Source organism: Stomoxys calcitrans, chromosome 3 (assembly GCF_963082655.1).
Source record: "Stomoxys calcitrans chromosome 3, idStoCalc2.1, whole genome shotgun sequence".
Taxonomy (NCBI): Eukaryota; Metazoa; Arthropoda; class Insecta; order Diptera; family Muscidae; genus Stomoxys; species Stomoxys calcitrans.
Window position 1 is genome coordinate 52,202,020 of NC_081554.1, and position 17,814 is coordinate 52,219,833.

General features: G+C 41.2%; 1 protein-coding gene across 2 annotated transcripts in view; it reads right to left on the bottom strand.

Annotated features, from left to right (window-relative positions):
• The window catches only part of LOC106082453 (ras-related protein Rab-5B), a 31,434-nt gene that overhangs the window by 1,180 nt on the left and 12,440 nt on the right, over window positions 1-17,814 (bottom strand). Inside the window, exons 2-4 of one of the 2 annotated variants that reach the window (XM_059364535.1) lie at window positions 5,131-5,163; window positions 4,520-4,897; window positions 4,335-4,455 (exon numbers count right to left, since the gene is read on the bottom strand). In XM_059364535.1, coding sequence (XP_059220518.1) covers window positions 4,335-4,455; window positions 4,520-4,788 — 390 coding nt within the window. In that variant the 5' untranslated portion in view covers window positions 4,789-4,897; window positions 5,131-5,163. The remainder of the gene's footprint in view (window positions 1-4,334; window positions 4,456-4,519; window positions 4,898-5,130; window positions 5,164-17,814) is intronic. The other variant, XM_059364536.1, reaches the window with a different exon arrangement.

Below are 17,814 nucleotides of genomic sequence, written 5' to 3' on the forward strand. Positions count from 1 at the left end.
CTCTTCAAGTCTAAATTAGGGCACATAGTTTTGGTATGTACACAGCCTCCTCTTTGTGACCATTTTTCATTCGTTGTCCTTCGGGCCTGGTCCGGAAAACTTTGCCTTCATGTCGCTAGTAGCATACTCCCTGGAATGTATAGGGTAGTTCCTAGTCTCTCAAGCTCGTCCGCTGAATTTTGAACTGTTCAGCCATCTCGTTGAGAGATCTGGGACAGTTGATGGCGGTTGTTGTGTTCAGAAAAACGTTCTCCAGGGATTTAATACCTGCCTGACTGTTTGATACAATTTTTTTTGCCAATCGTCGTTATGACATTATATTTAAGGCATTCCACCACTCCCTTAATTGCAAGTATCTCCGCTTGGTACACACTGCAGTGGTCGGGTAACCTTTTCGATATGACCAGTTCTAGATCTTTAGAATACATACCAAAGCCCACCTGGTCGTCTAGTTTGGAACCATCCGTATAGAAGTCTATGTAAGTTCTGTTACCAGGGATATCGTACAACCAATCTTTCTATCATGAATAGTGGTACAGTACTTTTTATGAAAAAGCGGCTTAGGTAGGGTAGGTAGAATGCTCCCTTAACCTCACAGCAGTGGTCGCTGCAATTTGCCTTGCCATAATGTCCAGAGGCATAAGATGTAGCATTAAATTCAGTACATCAGATGGTGTCGTCGTCAGTGCGGCTGTGATGCCCAACAAACCATCCATCGGATCCGGTTGACCATATAGCACGCCAACACGTCCCTCCAGCCAGGCCTGAAAGGCTGGGTCGCGAATTATCTGTGTGGTCGCCAGTCATTTGTGGGATTTAGGGGTAGGAAGTCGAAGCACCGTACAGTGAGACAGGGAGTTCCCCAAGGTGGGATGATAACTCAGGCACTGTTTAACCTCTACCTATCCTCCATTCCACCCCCTCCAGACGATTGTACAATCATGGACGATTGTACGATCATGGCATCAGGCCTCCCACCCATTGTTCACATCTGCGATAGATTGAACGTCTACCTCAATGAACTGTGATGGTCGATGGAGAAATGATTCCGACCATCAAGTGTCCCAAAATACTTGGCGTCACATTTGACAGCTCTTACACATTCTCCCCACATGCCACAGCAATTTGCGACAAAGTCAAAAGTAGAAACCAGGACCTCAAGTCACTTGCTGGCAGCACCACTTGGGGTCAATCCCATGGCAGCCGGTTGTACGCACCGGATTGACCCGATGGAATCCTCATCGGCAAGGGCTGCCGCCACAGTGTACGTGCTCGTCTTTTTTCGTCATGGGAGAGGCACATCCCGGAGTGCCTTCTCCGCACGCTTCTGGTCTGTGCCGGGATTGAAAAGAACCCCGGACTCTGGTTCTGTTCGGTTTGCCAGAACCGCCTTCATCATCGGTCGGTGTCGGTGAGGTGTAACCGGTGCATGGAGTGGGTAAATTTCCGATCTTGCTCTGGCCAAACTTCACTACGGGAGTATAGTCATACTGGCTATGTCGCAAGGTGATGTGCGAACATGGCCAGCAGTGGGTCACAAGCGTCGTCGTCGTCGCCTTCGGCGTCCTCGTCGTCGGACTAATTTACGCAACGGCAGCATCCTAGCCCTAATATTGCCAGGCCAGTGCCGGGAAGTGTATCGTTCTTGGAGTTAAACTGCATCGGACTGCGTGGCAGGATCAATGAGATCGTGGATTTTATGAGTCGGAAGAGCATATTGGTTGCAGCGATCCAGGAGACAAAGTTGACCAACACCTGCAGCTTGCACAGTTGTCACGGTTACAATGTGCTACGTAAGGATCGCTCAAGGAATGGATGTGGGGGATTGGCCTTCGTTATACACCATTCCGTGCAGTATAGACCTATCTCGCCTGCGCTTGACGCCTACATGGAACGTATGAGGATAGCAGTCAGGTCTGGTACTATCGAGATAGAGATATACAACGTGTATATACCGCCGGTTGTTAGCTGGGTCCCGATTAATGGGCAGGCTTACAACCCCGACATAAGTGGGTTGCTATCTGGCCATAATCGTCTGGTTCTGGGGATTTTAATGCGCATCACACGTCATGGCATTCTCCCCTAGGTAACGGCCAGCGTGGAATAGCTTTGGCAGAGCAGATAGATAGCTCCACGTTTTGCACGGTGAATGAGGATGCCCCCACTAGGATTACGAGGAGGTGCAGCAGCTCGCCAGACATCTCAATTGCATCCCCTGATCTCCTGAGTGACGTATCCTGACAAGCCGTCATCTCTTTGGGGTCAGACCACCTCCCCTTAATTCTCACCATCGACCGACCACCCGACTTCATAACCTCTGAGCGCCGGACGTTTATCAATTATAAGAAGGCCGATTGGACTGGCTTCAGAGAGTATACCAATCGCCGCTTCAGTGAACTGCCACGGTAAATGGCTACGGGTAAATGTAGTCCTTGGAGAACGACCGCCTCCCTGAAGAAATTGATCTCCTTCAGCAAATCAGTGTGGTTCTGGCTCAATTACGTTCCGGCAGATGCAGCCGCCTCAACTCCTACAGAGCAAAAATTAATGCCGATGTGCAAAATGTATGTCCCGATTGCAACCAGGGACCGGACGATACACGTCACCTGTTTAACTGCCCAGCCAGACCCACTCGCCTCAGACCCAGATCCCTGTGGACGCACCCCATCTTAGTCGCAGAGTTTCTGGGTCTTGCCACTCAACAGAACCAAGCAGACGAAAGATAGAACACAACAAACTGCTTCAACAACAACATGAACGTCATAAGCTTTACAGCACCAAACTAACAGCTCGAAGTATAAGCAAGTTCCAACCCAGGCTCAGTTGCCAGTTAGCAGTGGTTAGCGTTCATATCTCTCGTCAAACCACCGATAGAGGTAGCCTTCAGTATACACCATATCCCATGGCAACCGGTTATACGTACCCGGATTGACCCGATGGAGCCCTTCATCGGCAAGGGCTGCCGCCCCAGTGTACAACACACTGTTACCACAACAACCAGACCCGAAATGGTTTGCAGGACATTTTTGCAAATAGTTTGTAGGATTCAGTGAGAGATAAGTCTAATTGGTGTATTCTGAAGAAACTACCAATCGATGATGCGCCCAAGCTGTTGGTCCTGGACCGGAATATCGATGTTGTTGCTGCTCAACATCGGATTAAAGTTTCCTGAATCTGTCCACATAATTGCAGAAATATTGCAGAAATATGGATAATGGGTTGGGTCTCTTACACTGGACTATATACAAAGCGAAATTCTTGCCGAAGGCATTCGATACGATCGATCGATTTCTTTAATGACATTATCGACCACTCTCATTAATGACCTTATCGAGTCTAGTCTCCCAAACTGAAAGAAGACGTGAATTGTTGTTGTTGTAACCCCATTTGCATGTGGAGGTAGCAAGGTAGGTGGTAGGTGAGCAAGCTCGTTCCGGTCCAAAGGACGGGAACATGGTGACCAATGGCAATTAAAAGGCGCCAATAACTCGCCTTGTCATTTCGAGCAATCAGTATTTGTGCAAGAGGCGGTACCGATCGGCCTCTTACTGAGACTCTCCGCTCGATACATTTTGAACTATATGTGTGGTCGACAGCCATATGTAGAGTATAGAAGAAGTGGAAGTGGAGGCCCTGTTGATTTAAACAGGCAGTTCCCCAGGGTAGAGTTGTCTTACCGAGCCTGTTTAAGCGCTACATGAAAATAATTTGTATCACGTGCGGATGACTATTTAATCTTGGCGCGGGGCAATAGCTCGTTGACCTTTTTGAAGTTTTCAGGAGTATTAACCTGAAAATCTTCTATGCCAAATCATCGGTTACAATATCTAGAAGAGAAGTTCCATTGAGCCCAATATCGAATTACGAACACACGATCTAGGCAGTGACTCTCAACAGCCTTTTTTTTTTCTTCGTTAGGACCTGCAACTGCAAGCTGCGATAAAGCCACAACCAGGAACAAGCAACTAAGTCGCTAGCCGGCAACACTTGGGGCGTGGACAAAGAAACTTTTCTGTTGGCACATTCATTTGAGGGGGAGTTGATTGAGCGCAAAAACAAAATTCCAAAAATATATATCAAATTAAAATGCCCAACAATTTCTGCGCAGTTCATGTTGGTATCAATGAACTTTGGGATTACAGTCACACAATACAAATTATGAATTCTGTTAATATAGCTGATAAATATGGTGGTTTGTGTAGCATGAAAAGCCTTCAAGCTGTACTGTACACATAAAGCAATGTCTATATGATGATAACCTAATAAAAATTTAAAACTCTGCCGCCAAAGAGTTAAAATGTTCATCTTGTATAAGAACAGAGAGGGTTACTCACTTGTTTATGCAGTTCCTTAACCCAGGTTTTTGCACGTTGAAAACTGTCTTGATTTTGTATGTCATATACAACAATGGCGGCCTGCGCACCTCTGTAATACATGGGGGCTAAGCTGTGATATCTATGAAATAAGAGATGGTTGTAAATATTTTATACAAAATTTTGCTGTAGGGGTAAACACTTACCTTTCTTGCCCTGCCGTATCCCATATTTCAAATTTCACCACAGTATCTTCTATACATATGGTCTGTGTAAGGAATGCCGCTCCTATCGTACTCTCTTGGTATTCATGAAATTGTCCTTTAACAAAACGTAAAACAAGCGATGATTTTCCGACGGCCGACTCGCCCAATAGAACCAATTTAAACTGACACGATTTACTTTGAGATGTGCCATTAGGACGTTGAGCTGTACCACCACCAGCAGAGCCACCAGAACGTGGTGTTGTTGCCATAGTTTTTGTCCTTTCTTTTTAAAGGAGCTTGTTTTTCTAAGTCTATTACGACAATGGAAAACTTCTTTCCTTTTTTCTTAACTCTTTATTGATTTCGATCTGTCTCTATCTGTGGGTATTTGATTAAAATTACTCGACCTATTCTGCAGTAGTAAGTGAGTAGCGAGAGCGATATAGAAATGGGGGGGAAGAAGAGTGAGTAAGAGTTAAGATTGAAAGTATGCAGATACACGCCTACAGTCTAAGGTGGACAAAATTAAAGCAGAAATATATAAGCAAAAAATGTGAATGTTATGAAATAATGCTGGCGTGGTAAGTATTCCTTAAAGGACGGTTAATCACACTTTTCTGTTAAAATATATTTGGTGAACGAATCTGGAAGAGAAGAAAAAAAATATATTGCGTATTATAATCTGCTAAATATGAAATGTTGTTTACATGGTTAAAGTTCAAACAAAAAGCTCCGTGCAAATAAATGTACAAACTCGGTTTTGGTATAGCCTTATTTCAGAGCACAGACTCATTTAATTTGTTAAAGTCTTATTAATGCCGAGATAAAAAAAGGCAGAATATCAATCGATAAAGGTTAATAGAATTCGACCCGTCAGATTTCAACGTCATGAGAACGAGAAAACAAATCAATCACGTTGCGCAAGATGGAAGAGATTTTCAAGTTTGTTAGATTTAAATTATATTGGGTTGCCCAAAAAGTAATTGTCGGTAATATAGTAGTAATATAGTCGGCGTTGACAAATTTTTTCAACGGCATGTGACTCTGCAATTGCATTCTTTCTTCTGTCAGTTATCAGCTGTTACTTTTAGCTTGCTTTAGAAAAAAAGTGCGCGAAATTTTATTTACATTTGTTTGTTTGGCGTCAATTTTAATATGGAGCCCAAAAAGGAGCATTTTCGTCATATTTTACTTTATTGTTTCCGTAAAGGAAAAAACGCGGAGCAGGTTGCTAAAAAGTTACGAGATGTGTATGGTGATAAAGTCTTAAAAGGAAGACAGTGTCAAAATCGGTTTCGCAAATTCCGTTCTGGAGATTTTTCACTCAAAGATGAGCCACGTTCAGGTCGGCCAAATGAAGTTGATGATGACCAAATCAAAGCATTAATCGAATTGGATCGTCATGTAACTGAGCGTGAGATAGGAGAGAAGTTAAATATACCAAAATCAACCGTTCATTATCACATAAAAAGTCTTGGACTGGTGAAAAAGCTTGATATTTGGGTACCACATGTATTGAAAGAAATTCATTTAACAAACCGAATCAACGCTTGTTATATGCACCTTAAACGCAATGAATTCGATCCGTTTTTAAAACGAATCATAATCCAACGAATCATGGTCCAAGCATGGTGAACCAGCTCAAACCACTTCAAAGGCTGATATCCACCAAAAGAAGGTTATGCTGTCTGTTTGGTGGGATTGGAAGGGTGTGGTATATTTTGAGCTGCTTCCAAGGAACCAAACGATTAATTCGGATGTTTACTGTCAACAATTGGACAGATTGAATACAGCCATCAAGGAGAAGCGACCAGAATTGGTCAATCGTAAAGGTGTCATATTCCACCAGGACAACGCTAGACCGAACACATCTTTGGTCACTCGCCAAAAACTGATTGAGCTTGGCTGGGAACTTTTGATGCTTCCACCATATAGCCCTGACTTTGCACCATCAGACTACCATTTATTTCCATCTTTGCAGAACTCCTTAAATGGTAAAACTTTCGGCTATAAAATCGCACTTGGTTTAGTTTTTTGCAGATAAAGACGAGAAGTTCTATGAGCGTGGAGTGCTAAATTTGCCAAGAAGAAAGCAAAAGGTTATCGAAAAAATGGCAATTATATATTTGATTAAAGTTCATTCTAAGTTTTATTAAAAATGCATTTACTTTCTTTTAAAAAATCCGCAATTACTTTTTAGGCAACCCAACAGCATTTTCGTAGCAATGATTCGAACTAGTCTAAACGAAAAGCTGCATACTCGACGCAACTGTTGCAATTGCTTAATGAAAATACTTCTTGTCCCGAAGTCGTAGCGGTGCAGTGGCAAACCATTGCCCCCTACATCGAAAATGCCGCGAAATCCGTACTTGGATAACAAAAGTCTCCACTAAGTAACGCATGGTAGGTCCAAGAGTATCAGAAATACTATTAAGGAAAAGAATGTGGCTTGCAGAACGAAAGTCTATTCTGAAAAAAAGAGGGTAATCGAAAAATTTAATGTAAGATAATCGAGATGTCTAGTCGGTCAGAATAAAGACAGGAAATTCCGTAATTGATTGGAACATCCAAACAAAGGCTTTAGTACATGTACATCCTCCTGCAGAGTAGTGTGCTTGGGATATGGAAATAACATGTTTCCTACTTGCTGCTATCTGGTAGAGGCGATGATGAGGATGCCACAGAAACTGTCTCTAATGAAGGTATAGAAAAAGCCCATGGCAGCCGGTTTTACATAACGGGTTGTCCCGATGAAGTCCTTCATCGGCAAGGGCTGCCGACTCAGTGTATAACACACTGCTACAACAAAAACAACAAAGTATAGAATGTATATTGCCTAGTCAGAATGGGGTCTGCAAATGCAAATTTTGCCCATGAACATTCCACTAAGGAACAGGGGCAATCTTCTCACATATCAATGCGTGCAGTCCGATTCAAGTTTAAGCTATGATAAGGGACCTTCTTTTTATAGCCGAGTCCGAATGGTGTGCCGCAGTGCGAAACTCTTTGGACAGAAGTTTTACATGGCATAGAACCTCAGAAATGTTGTCAACATGAATGGCGAATCTGCACCTAGAATGTCCGTACTCTTTACAGAGAAGGTGCAGTACACGCGCTGGCGGATGTATTAGAGAAGTACAAGGCAGATATTACCGCCTTACAGGAAGTGCGATGGACTGGGAATGACGTCACTACAACACCAAACGGTGACGAACTATACTATAGCTGCCATAATACAATGCATGAATTTGTGGTTAGCCGGAGACTGAAACACCTTGTCTCCAGCTTTACTGCGGTGGATGAGAGGCTAGCCACAATCCGCATGAAAGCCAAATTCTTCAACATCAGCCTTATTTGTGCCCCTGCCCCGACGGAAGACAAAGAAAAGCACACCAAGGATATCTTCTACGTACGCCTAGAGAGGATATGACCGCTGCCCCACCCATGATATTAAAATCGTCCGGGGAGATTTTAATGCGAAGATAGAGAAGGAAAACATTTTAGGTCCAACCGTCGGAAAGATTAGCCTCCACGAGATAACGTCCAGTGATGGGTTGAGGCTGATAGATTTCGCCGCGGCAAAAAGCACCAGATTTCAACACAAAAATATTCGCAAAGCCACATGGCTGTCACCCGATTAAAACACGAGGAACCAAATTGATCACATTGTGATAGATGGAAGGCATTCATCCAGCGTGTTAGATGTACAACCGAACCGTGGAGCGAATATAGATTCTGTTCACTACTTTGTTGCAGCAAAGGTTCGCACCCGTTTGAACATGGCGAGGAAAGTACGATCAGACACTGCACAGAAGCCGGACATTGAAAAGCTGCAAACACAGTAGATGGTAGCGGCATACTCCACTCGAATGACCCAACTGCTTGATGAAATCACTCCTTGTTCCGATGATATAATGGCCCCGTGGCAAACTATTACCCACTCCATGGAAAATGCCGCGAAATCCGTACCGGAAGCTTCCTCCAAGAAACCCATGGTACGACCAAGAGTGTCGAGATGCTACTGAAGCCAAGAATACGGCATATAGAGCTACCCTGCAATCAGTAGTAACGCGCCAGATGAAGGAGATGTATCGGGAGAAAAGGAGAGGGGAGAAACGTCTATTCCCCAAAAAGAAAAAGGAAATGGAAAGGAGTGAGTGCGAGCGAATTGAGATGTACAGGAGTCAGAATGAAGTCCGGAAATTCTACCAAAGAATTAAACATCAAACCGATGGCGTTGGTGCAAGCACATCCTACTGCAGAGACAATGAAGGAAATCTGGTAACTGACACAGATATCATGCTGAGGAAATGGAAAGAACATTTTACCCAACTGCTAATGTCCGACTAGGATACCAAAGAACCAATCAATGATGATGGTATAGAATGTTTACTTCCTAGCAGTGACCCGGCTAAAAAACAAGGCAGCAGGAGTCGACGGGTTACCCGCTGGGCTATTTAAGACCGGAGGTGACAAGCTGATAAGGCGTATGCCTCAGCTTATCTGCCCAATCTGGCTAGAAAAACGCATACCCGATGATTGGAACCTCAGCATACTATGTCCCGTACACAAGAAATGAGACAAGACGGAATGTGTCAACTGCAGGGGAATAAGTCTCCTCCCCATCACATAAAAGATACTCTCAAGCGTACTGTGTTAAAGATTAAAACCTAAAGTCAATGAGTTAATTGGGCCCTATCAACGCGGCTTTTGACCTGGTAAATCCACCCTGGACCAGATATTCACACTGCGCAAAATCCTGGAAAAGACCCGAGAAGGACAAATCAAAACCTACCATCTCTTTGTTGACTACAAAGTCGCCTTCAATACTCCTTTACGTTCAAAGGTATTTCAAGCCATGTCTGAGTTTGGTATCCCTGCAAAATTAGTAAGACTCTGCAGGATGACACTTGCTGATACGCGTTCCTCGGTAAGAATAGGGAAGAATCCCTCCGAACCATTTTATACCAAACGAGGTATCAGACAAGGAGACAGACTATCGTGTGGTTTATTTAATATCCTGTTGGAGAAGATTATACGAGATGCAGATGTGAAAAGATATGGCACACTACTCACAAGAGAACACATGATACTCGACTATGCCACCTACATCGACATCATAGTAACTGCTGTCTTTGAAAGATTCGAAAGAGAGTCAGTGAAAATGGGTCTGGCAGTAAATGGAGATAAGACGAAATGGATGGTTTCTACTCCCAAAGAAGCAGAGCAGATAAAGAAAATGGAGAAAGTTGGGAACCACAACTTTGAGATTGTACCGCAACGAATGACAACAGTTTTGAGATTAAGCGAAGAATAATACCGGCAAACAGATGCTACTTTGGACTAAGTAAGCAGTTTAGAAACAAGGCCACTTGTGTAAGCAGATGAGGCAGTGCTTGGAGTATTTGAGAGAAAGATTCTTCACAGAACAGGGGAAAACTTCTCACATATCAATGAGTGCAGTCCGATTCAAGTTTTTAAGCTCAATCATAAGGGGCCTCCTTTTGTAGCCGAGTCCGAACGGCGTGTCGCAGTGCGAAACCTCTTTAAAAAGAAGTTTTACATGACATAGTACCTCACAAATGTTGCCAGCATTAGGAGGGGAAAACCACCGTTGAAAATTTTTTCTGATGGGCTCGCCAGGATTCGAACCTAGGCGTTCAGCGTCGTAGGCGGACATGCTAACCTCTGCGCTACGGTAACCTGTGAAATGTATAATTTTCCTCATATCTTCAGCACTCTTCCTTTATCTGCCACCAGATCTTTTATTTTATGTCTACAGAATGATATACCTTAAGCAAGGCCTTCGTTCTGATGTTTCATTTTTTGGTAACTATGAGGCGCTGTTGGTCTTACCACCCTAGTGTCAGCATTATTCAATTATCATAGTTAAAAGTCCTTACTGCAATGATTCATTTCACCTATGTACAAGTAGACTATGTAATAAATTTAAGCATAGTTCCAATAAGCATTTTATCAAATGTATAAATACATTGACAACATATGAAAACGCCCCTCTAAGCAGTAATCTTTATACACAAAGGCTAAAATGTAAGTATCAAATGATAAAATACCAGCACATCACCATAGTCTCATTGAACGAACACAAGGGAAGTGAATACAGAAGACTCAAATGTATGACCTTAAGAGACACCACTATCAGATTGATTTCTCTTGCAGGCCGTGATGAGATGGTGAAAATCCATTGGCGCGATACGACAAATGGTTTTGATTTCAATTTGATTGCAGTGTCTTGCATAAAGAGCCATAAGAGGGGTATGTGTACCATTTGTTGACAATCACGCGAATATCCTATCACTAGCCAAAATCAAAACTTATTGATAGAACTTGCAATGTAAGGTTGCCTATTAAGTGAACTACCGACTTTTATCCCTGGTCATGGGGCAAGGAATACAAAAGAAGATGAATTAGCATGAGCAGGAACATTTAAATGGCGTCGGTCAAACTTCCTCGAAGTTTCGACCTCTGCTAAAAACAAGCAGAAACCAGAGGCCTCTAGCCACGATATAATATCCAATGGATATTTTTCGGCTTGGGCTAAAGAGGTTAACTATTCCTTCAAAATATAAAAAAACATCTGCTGGTTATAGATGTTGTTGTTGCTTTTGTAGCCACATGTCTATATGTGGAGGTGGCGATCCTCGTCTAGCACCTATAGATGAAGAAGTTCGTTCCGGTTCAAAAGACCGATCGCGACGCGCTGTTTTTAATAAGCGGCAAATAATACATAAATGGGTTATTTTTTAAACCGGTATATTCACATACTAGTTGAGGCGACCAAATCCTACATACATAATGGGTTGCCCAAAAAGTAATTGCGGATTTTTTAAAAGAAAGTAAATGCATTTTTAATAAAACTTAGATAAAACTTTAATCAAATATATAATTGCCATTTTGTTCGATAACCTTTTGCCATCTTTCTGGCAAATTTAGTATTCCACGCTCATAGAACTTCTGGCCTTTATCTGCAAAAAACTGAACCAAGTGCGATTTTATAGCCTCATCATTGCCGAAAGTTTTACCATTTAAGGAGTTCTGCAAAGATCGAAATAAATGGTAGTCTGATGGTGCAAGGTCAGGGCTATATGGGGGATGCATCAAAAGTTCCCAGCCAAGCTCACTCAGTTTTTGGCGAGTGACCAAAGATGTGTGCGGTCTAGCGTTGTCCTGGTGGAATATGACACCTTTACGATTGACCAATTCTGGTCGCTTCTGCTTGATGGCTGTATTCAATTTGTCCAATTGTTGGCAGTAAAAATCCGAATTAATCGTTTGGTTTCTTGGAAGCAGCTCAAAATATACCACACCCTTCCAATCCCATCAAACAGACAGCATAACCTTCTTTCGGTGGACATCAGCCTTTGAAGTGGTTTGAGCTGGTTCACTATGCTTGGATCATGATCGTTTTCGACTAACGTTGTTGTAAACAATCCATTTTTCATCTCCAGTTATGATTCGTTATAAAAACGGATCGAATTCATTGCGTTTAAGGTGCATATCACAAGCGTTGATTCGGTTTGTTAAATGAATTTCTTTCAATACATGTGGTACCCAAATATCAAGCTTTTTCACCAGTCCAAGACTTTTTATGTGATAATGAACGGTTGATTTTGGTATATTTAACTTCTCTCCTATCTCACGCTCAGTTACATGACGATCCAATTCGATTAATGCTTTGATTTGGTCATCATCAACTTCATTTGGCCGGCCTGAACGTGGCTCATCTTTAAGTGAAAAATCTCCAGAACGGAATTTGCGAAACCAATTTTGACACTGTCTTCCTTTTAAGGCTTTATCACCATACACATCTCGTAACTTTTTAGCAACCTGCTCCGCGTTTTTTCCTTTACGGAAATAATAAAGTAAAATATGACGAAAATGCTCCTTTGTGGGCTCCATATTAAAATTGACGCCAAACAAATAAATGTAAACAAAATTTCGCGCACTTTTTTTCTAAAGCAAGCTAAAAGTAACAGCTGATATCCGACAGAAGAAAGAATGCAATTACAGAGTCACAAGCCGTTGAAAAAATTTGTCAACGCCGACTATATGAAAAATCCGCAATTACTTTTTAGGCAACCCAATAGTTCCTAAACAATATCAGTAACAGTAAATAATTAGCATTACCTTTATCAAGAGCGTACATATTCTCTAGACAAAAGATGATTCATTGGACAAGGCAAAACTAAAAAACACTAATATATATTTATGATAAGAACTTGTGAGGTAGAACACACAAAACTTTGACGTAATTTCGTGTTTTGGTGTAAACGTAAAATGATTTTAAGTCTTCATTAAGGGCATAAAAACGACGACTAGGCTGATCTGGAAATTACGAAAAGAAAACTCTCTGCTGTCAGGATACACGAATGTTAATAATGATCCATCCTCAAAACTTACTATGCCAACAACCAAAGACCCGGCACGGGATAGCTGTGAGCACTACACAAGCGTAAACATTGAGGTCCAATCTGTGTGGTGTACATTGCGGTCGCGTGAAGCTTAGCTGCGAGCTACCGGGCGCGTCCACAGGTAGCGGAAAGTGGAATGATCCATCCGGAGTAGCTGTAACTGTAGTCGCAGACAATCAGCGGTATCGAGCGGAGAGTCTCAGTGAGAGGTCGGGTGGCACCGGCTCTTGCACAATTACTGAGTGCCTACGATGCTCGATATGACAAGGCGAGTTGTTGGCGCCTTTATATAGTCAATAGCCACCTTGTTCCCGCGGTGATTGGTCCTTTGGACCGGAACGATATTGCTCAGAAAAAAGCTTTCTTCAAGAAACCTATTAGACGAACAGTAGTGCCGTAGGGTTTATGTGGCTATGAAAGCAGCATTATGGTAGTCAGTAGAAACATCTGGTGTATTAAAGATATCAGGAGAGGGAAAGAGAGAAGAAACGTCTAACCATAGGTAGAAGAAAGAAATAAAAGAAAGAAGAAAGCAGATTAGGCAGTGGCTGGAGTATTTGAGAGAAAGATTCTTCGTAAAATATATGGACCAGTTTGCGTTAATGGAGAATATGGGCGACGTACTAACCACGAGCTGTATGAACTGTATGACGACGATAACATAGTTGCACGCATCAAGCAACAACGGCTGCGTTGGTTAGGTCCTGTTGTCAGAATGGATGAAAGAGCTCCAACAAAGAAGTCTTTGAAAGCAAACCAAATGCCCGATGACAAGATCAAGTGGTGGGAGACACCTCGAAACTTGGTGTCAGAGATTTTAGAATGAGCGCAGAAGATCGATGCGCTTGGAACGCTATCCTACGTTTGGCTAGTGGAACAAATGTTCTGTTATAGCCAATTTAAATAAAGTACAAGTGTTGGAAAATAGAGCTACTCAGGAGCTGAAATGCTTCATCGAAGACCGTTGGTCAAATTTATTTGCCTATATAAAGGGTGATTTTTTTGAGGTTAGGATTTTCATGCATTAGTATTTGACAGATCACGTGGGATTTCAGACATGGTGTCAAAGAGAAAGATGCTCAGTATGCTTTGACATTTCATCATGAATAGACTTACTAACGAGCAACGCTTGCAAATCATTGAATTTTATTACCAAAATCAGTGTTCGGTTCGAAATGTGTTCAAATTTTGACAAATTTTGTTCAGCGATGAGGCTCTTTTCTGGTTGAATGGCTACGTAAATAAGCAAAATTGCCGCATTTGGAGTGAAGAGCAACCAGAAGCCGTTCAAGAACTGCCCATGCATCCCGAAAAATGCACTGTTTGGTGTGGTTTGTACGCTTGTGGAATCATTGGACCGTATTTTTTCAAAGATGCTGTTGGACGCAACGTTACGGTGAATGAACACATTTCGAACCGAACGCTGATTTTGGTAATAAAATTCAATGATTTGCAAGCGTTGCTCGTTAGTAAGTCTATTCATGATGAAATGTCAAAGCATACTGAGCATCTTTCTCTTTGACACCATGTCTGAAATCCCACGTGATCTGTCAAATACTAATGCATGAAAATCCTAACCTCAAAAAAATCACCCTTCAGCATGAAAGGTTATAATATAGTGCAGCGTAGTGTCCAAATAGAAAGAAAAATAAAATACTGCTTTTTCTTGCAAATAAAGACAAACTATTGAATTCAATACTGCCAGAGAAGTCAATTCTTTGTTTGGTGTTTTCAGGTGTTTCCAGGCGGCATCTTGCATTTCTTGCCATGGGATTGGGAGATGAAATGTCACACGTCTTAGCTAAAATTTCCGCTATTATATTATCCTCACCTGGACACATGTGATTCATGGTCCTAATAGCCTTTCCTGTATCATTTAAAATCTGGGCCTTTACCTTGTCAATAGGCATCTCATTATTATCCACAATGGCTACATTTTCTTTGTTGAGTCGACCTAAAACATTATTCAAAAATCGCCAACAATTCTTCGGATCACCACCTACTTTCAATAATTTGTCTTCAAAATAATGGTGCAACAAATCTTTAAACCCTTTCGAATAACCTTGCTAATTATTTTCAATCTCTCGTTAATGGCTGCATCATCACGTAATCACCTTCTCAATTTCAATAACCTTTGCTTTTCACTTATCAGAAACGACAAATTATTGTTGATCTAGGGCGCTAAATACGTTTAATGTAGTCTAGTATGTTCAGAAAATAACATTATTAATTATACGAATTAGATTTGACGTCGTAACAGAAGAATTTGCAGTATCTAATTTAAAAAAGTATCATAATTAAAAAAAAAAATATTTGGCTCACCACAGAAAAGTTGCTCATCTCCAATCCTAGCTTTAGTCCTGAAAATATCCAATTGCAAATGCAAATTTACCCATGATCATTCTATTAAGAAAGCACTTAATTCGCAGTTAACTGACTCCATTGAAACCCCACCATCTATATTCGTAAAAACATTATCAATACAGGTTCCACTCTTTGGCCTTGTAAATTATAACAACTAACAAAATCATAAGACTGAAAGATATTTAATATATCAGCTGAATGTGTCCCAAAAATTATCTATATTCGAGTCACCTAATACAATTGCCGGTCCATCCATCGAATATGAGAACCTGTCATTAATCACACTTAAACACTTGCAACCAGTGTTGTCACTCAAGAAAATTATTTCCTAGCAAAATTAAAGAAAAATCAGATCAAACCCGACCAAAACCTATCAAAATGTTCTACAAGCCAAAAATGCGGTATGATTTTATACCTGCATTTTTGCCCCCATTCAATGAACAACCTTGCCAAGTTTGGATAAAGCTATCTCCCGATTTAAATGTTGAGTCCATAAACACATTTCTACTAACCATTTTACAGTGACGTCTCAACATCTGGGCATGAACCAGATCTGATCATATTTGTATGCAGATGCCACATAGTCCTGTTTTTTGATCACGCATTTCACACAGAATTTATAAAATTTGGAAAGGATCGCTTAACATTGGTACCAGTTAGTCAATATCCGAAATTACGGCCTTTTTACTGAAATTTGAAGCAGTGAGACCCCTTCACCCTCGATATCCATGGTTTTGCTCTGCATTCTTAACGCATGCACAGAAACGAATTTTGAGTTATCCATGGCGTTGGAAAAACCTACCAAAAATTGAGTTCAGCCTACCAACCTACCAAGACAATAAAAACCTACCAAAACGGCAGCACTGCACTTAGGAGACCTATAAAATATACTATTCATTTCAACATTCTTCCAGTCACCTTGAGATTGGCCAGTTTAATATCAACAATATTAACGAAATCTACAGTGCCAGAAATCTTAATAGAGAATTCAAAACAATTCCGAATATACACCGAAAGACCAACACAAACAACATTTCTGCAACAAGGAACAATTTTTTATTGTGGGAAATAATACAATTACAAGCAATCTCCGTTAAACCAACCTCAATTTCCAGTCGTTTCGCTCGAAGGACCTAGGACCCTTTCAACACCCACATCTACAGTCTTTGGTCATGCTTCCTCAGTCCCAGTGCATACTCATTCTCGAGAAACTGAGCCAGAGCATCTTGGTCACTTTGCAACCCATAGCCTCAGCCCAAACCCCATGTGCACCGACATTGTAGAAATAGTTCATTCTACCAAAGTATTCTTATAATGTTAATCAGTTAGCCATTTCTGGACTAATAGCTGTCAGATACAGTTAACTGTTACAGAATTGTTTATTGACTATGAAAGATATAACGACCATCCCTAATATTTACCCAACAACCACTTTGCAAACTGTCTGGTATGTACTTCATTAGCGTCTAATTGATCTTGTGAACGAGAAGGCATATCATATATGCATGTGTTTGTGCATACCCAGTTAATGTGATTAAGAAAACAACAATTAAAACATACAACGACAATGTCAACAAATATCCGTTAAACGTATACATACACGAGAGAACATCTTTTTTTCTTTTGTCTAAAAAGGCAAAATACTAATGCATACTTGTATTTATAACAACGCGATTGAATAGCTAATTGCACTTTCTTGCCCTAATAGCCTCTCTACAACTGGGCAAGGTATGAAACCTGGTGGTATGTTTGTTTTGTATAAAAAATTGAATAATATGCGAGGTATTTGTAAATTAAAAATGGAAAAAAATAATAATGAATATATAATAAATTTATACATCCTAGTAAAAAAGTTAAAAATGCAGGACAAATTCGTGATGAAATTCTGTCAAATTGTATATTTTTTTTATCAAATTAGTTACAGTATGATAGTATATCCACAAAATGTTATTGCCATTCTAAAGAGCTGTCAGTCGCGTACAAGAGGGGTCTGAGTCAAAAAGAGGGGTCTGAGTCGAGTGGGTCTGTGCTGGGCAGTTTAACGGGTGACTTGTTGTCCCAGGTCAAAATCGGGACGATTTAAATTTATACATCCTAGTAAAAAAGTTAAAAATGCAGAACAAATTCGTGATGAAATTCTGTCAAATTGTATATTTTTGTATCAAATTAGTTACAGTATGATAGTATATCCGCAAAATATTATTGCCATTCTAAAGAACTGTCAGTCGCGTACAAGAGGGGTCTGAGTCGAGTGAGTCTGTGCTGGGCAGTTTAACGGGCGTCTTGTGGTCCCAGGTCAAAATCGGGACGATTTACTTAAGAACAGTGACTTAAATCTGTGCACCACGAAGTGCAAGAGATTTTTGGGTTAGGTAAGGGTGCGGATATAATTACGCCCCATGCCATTATGGACGTACACCTAATGGCCCTTTTTGACGGCACATCATGATCGTACTCATTGTGCATACGTGTTGATTACAGGTTTTGCCAAAAACGTTA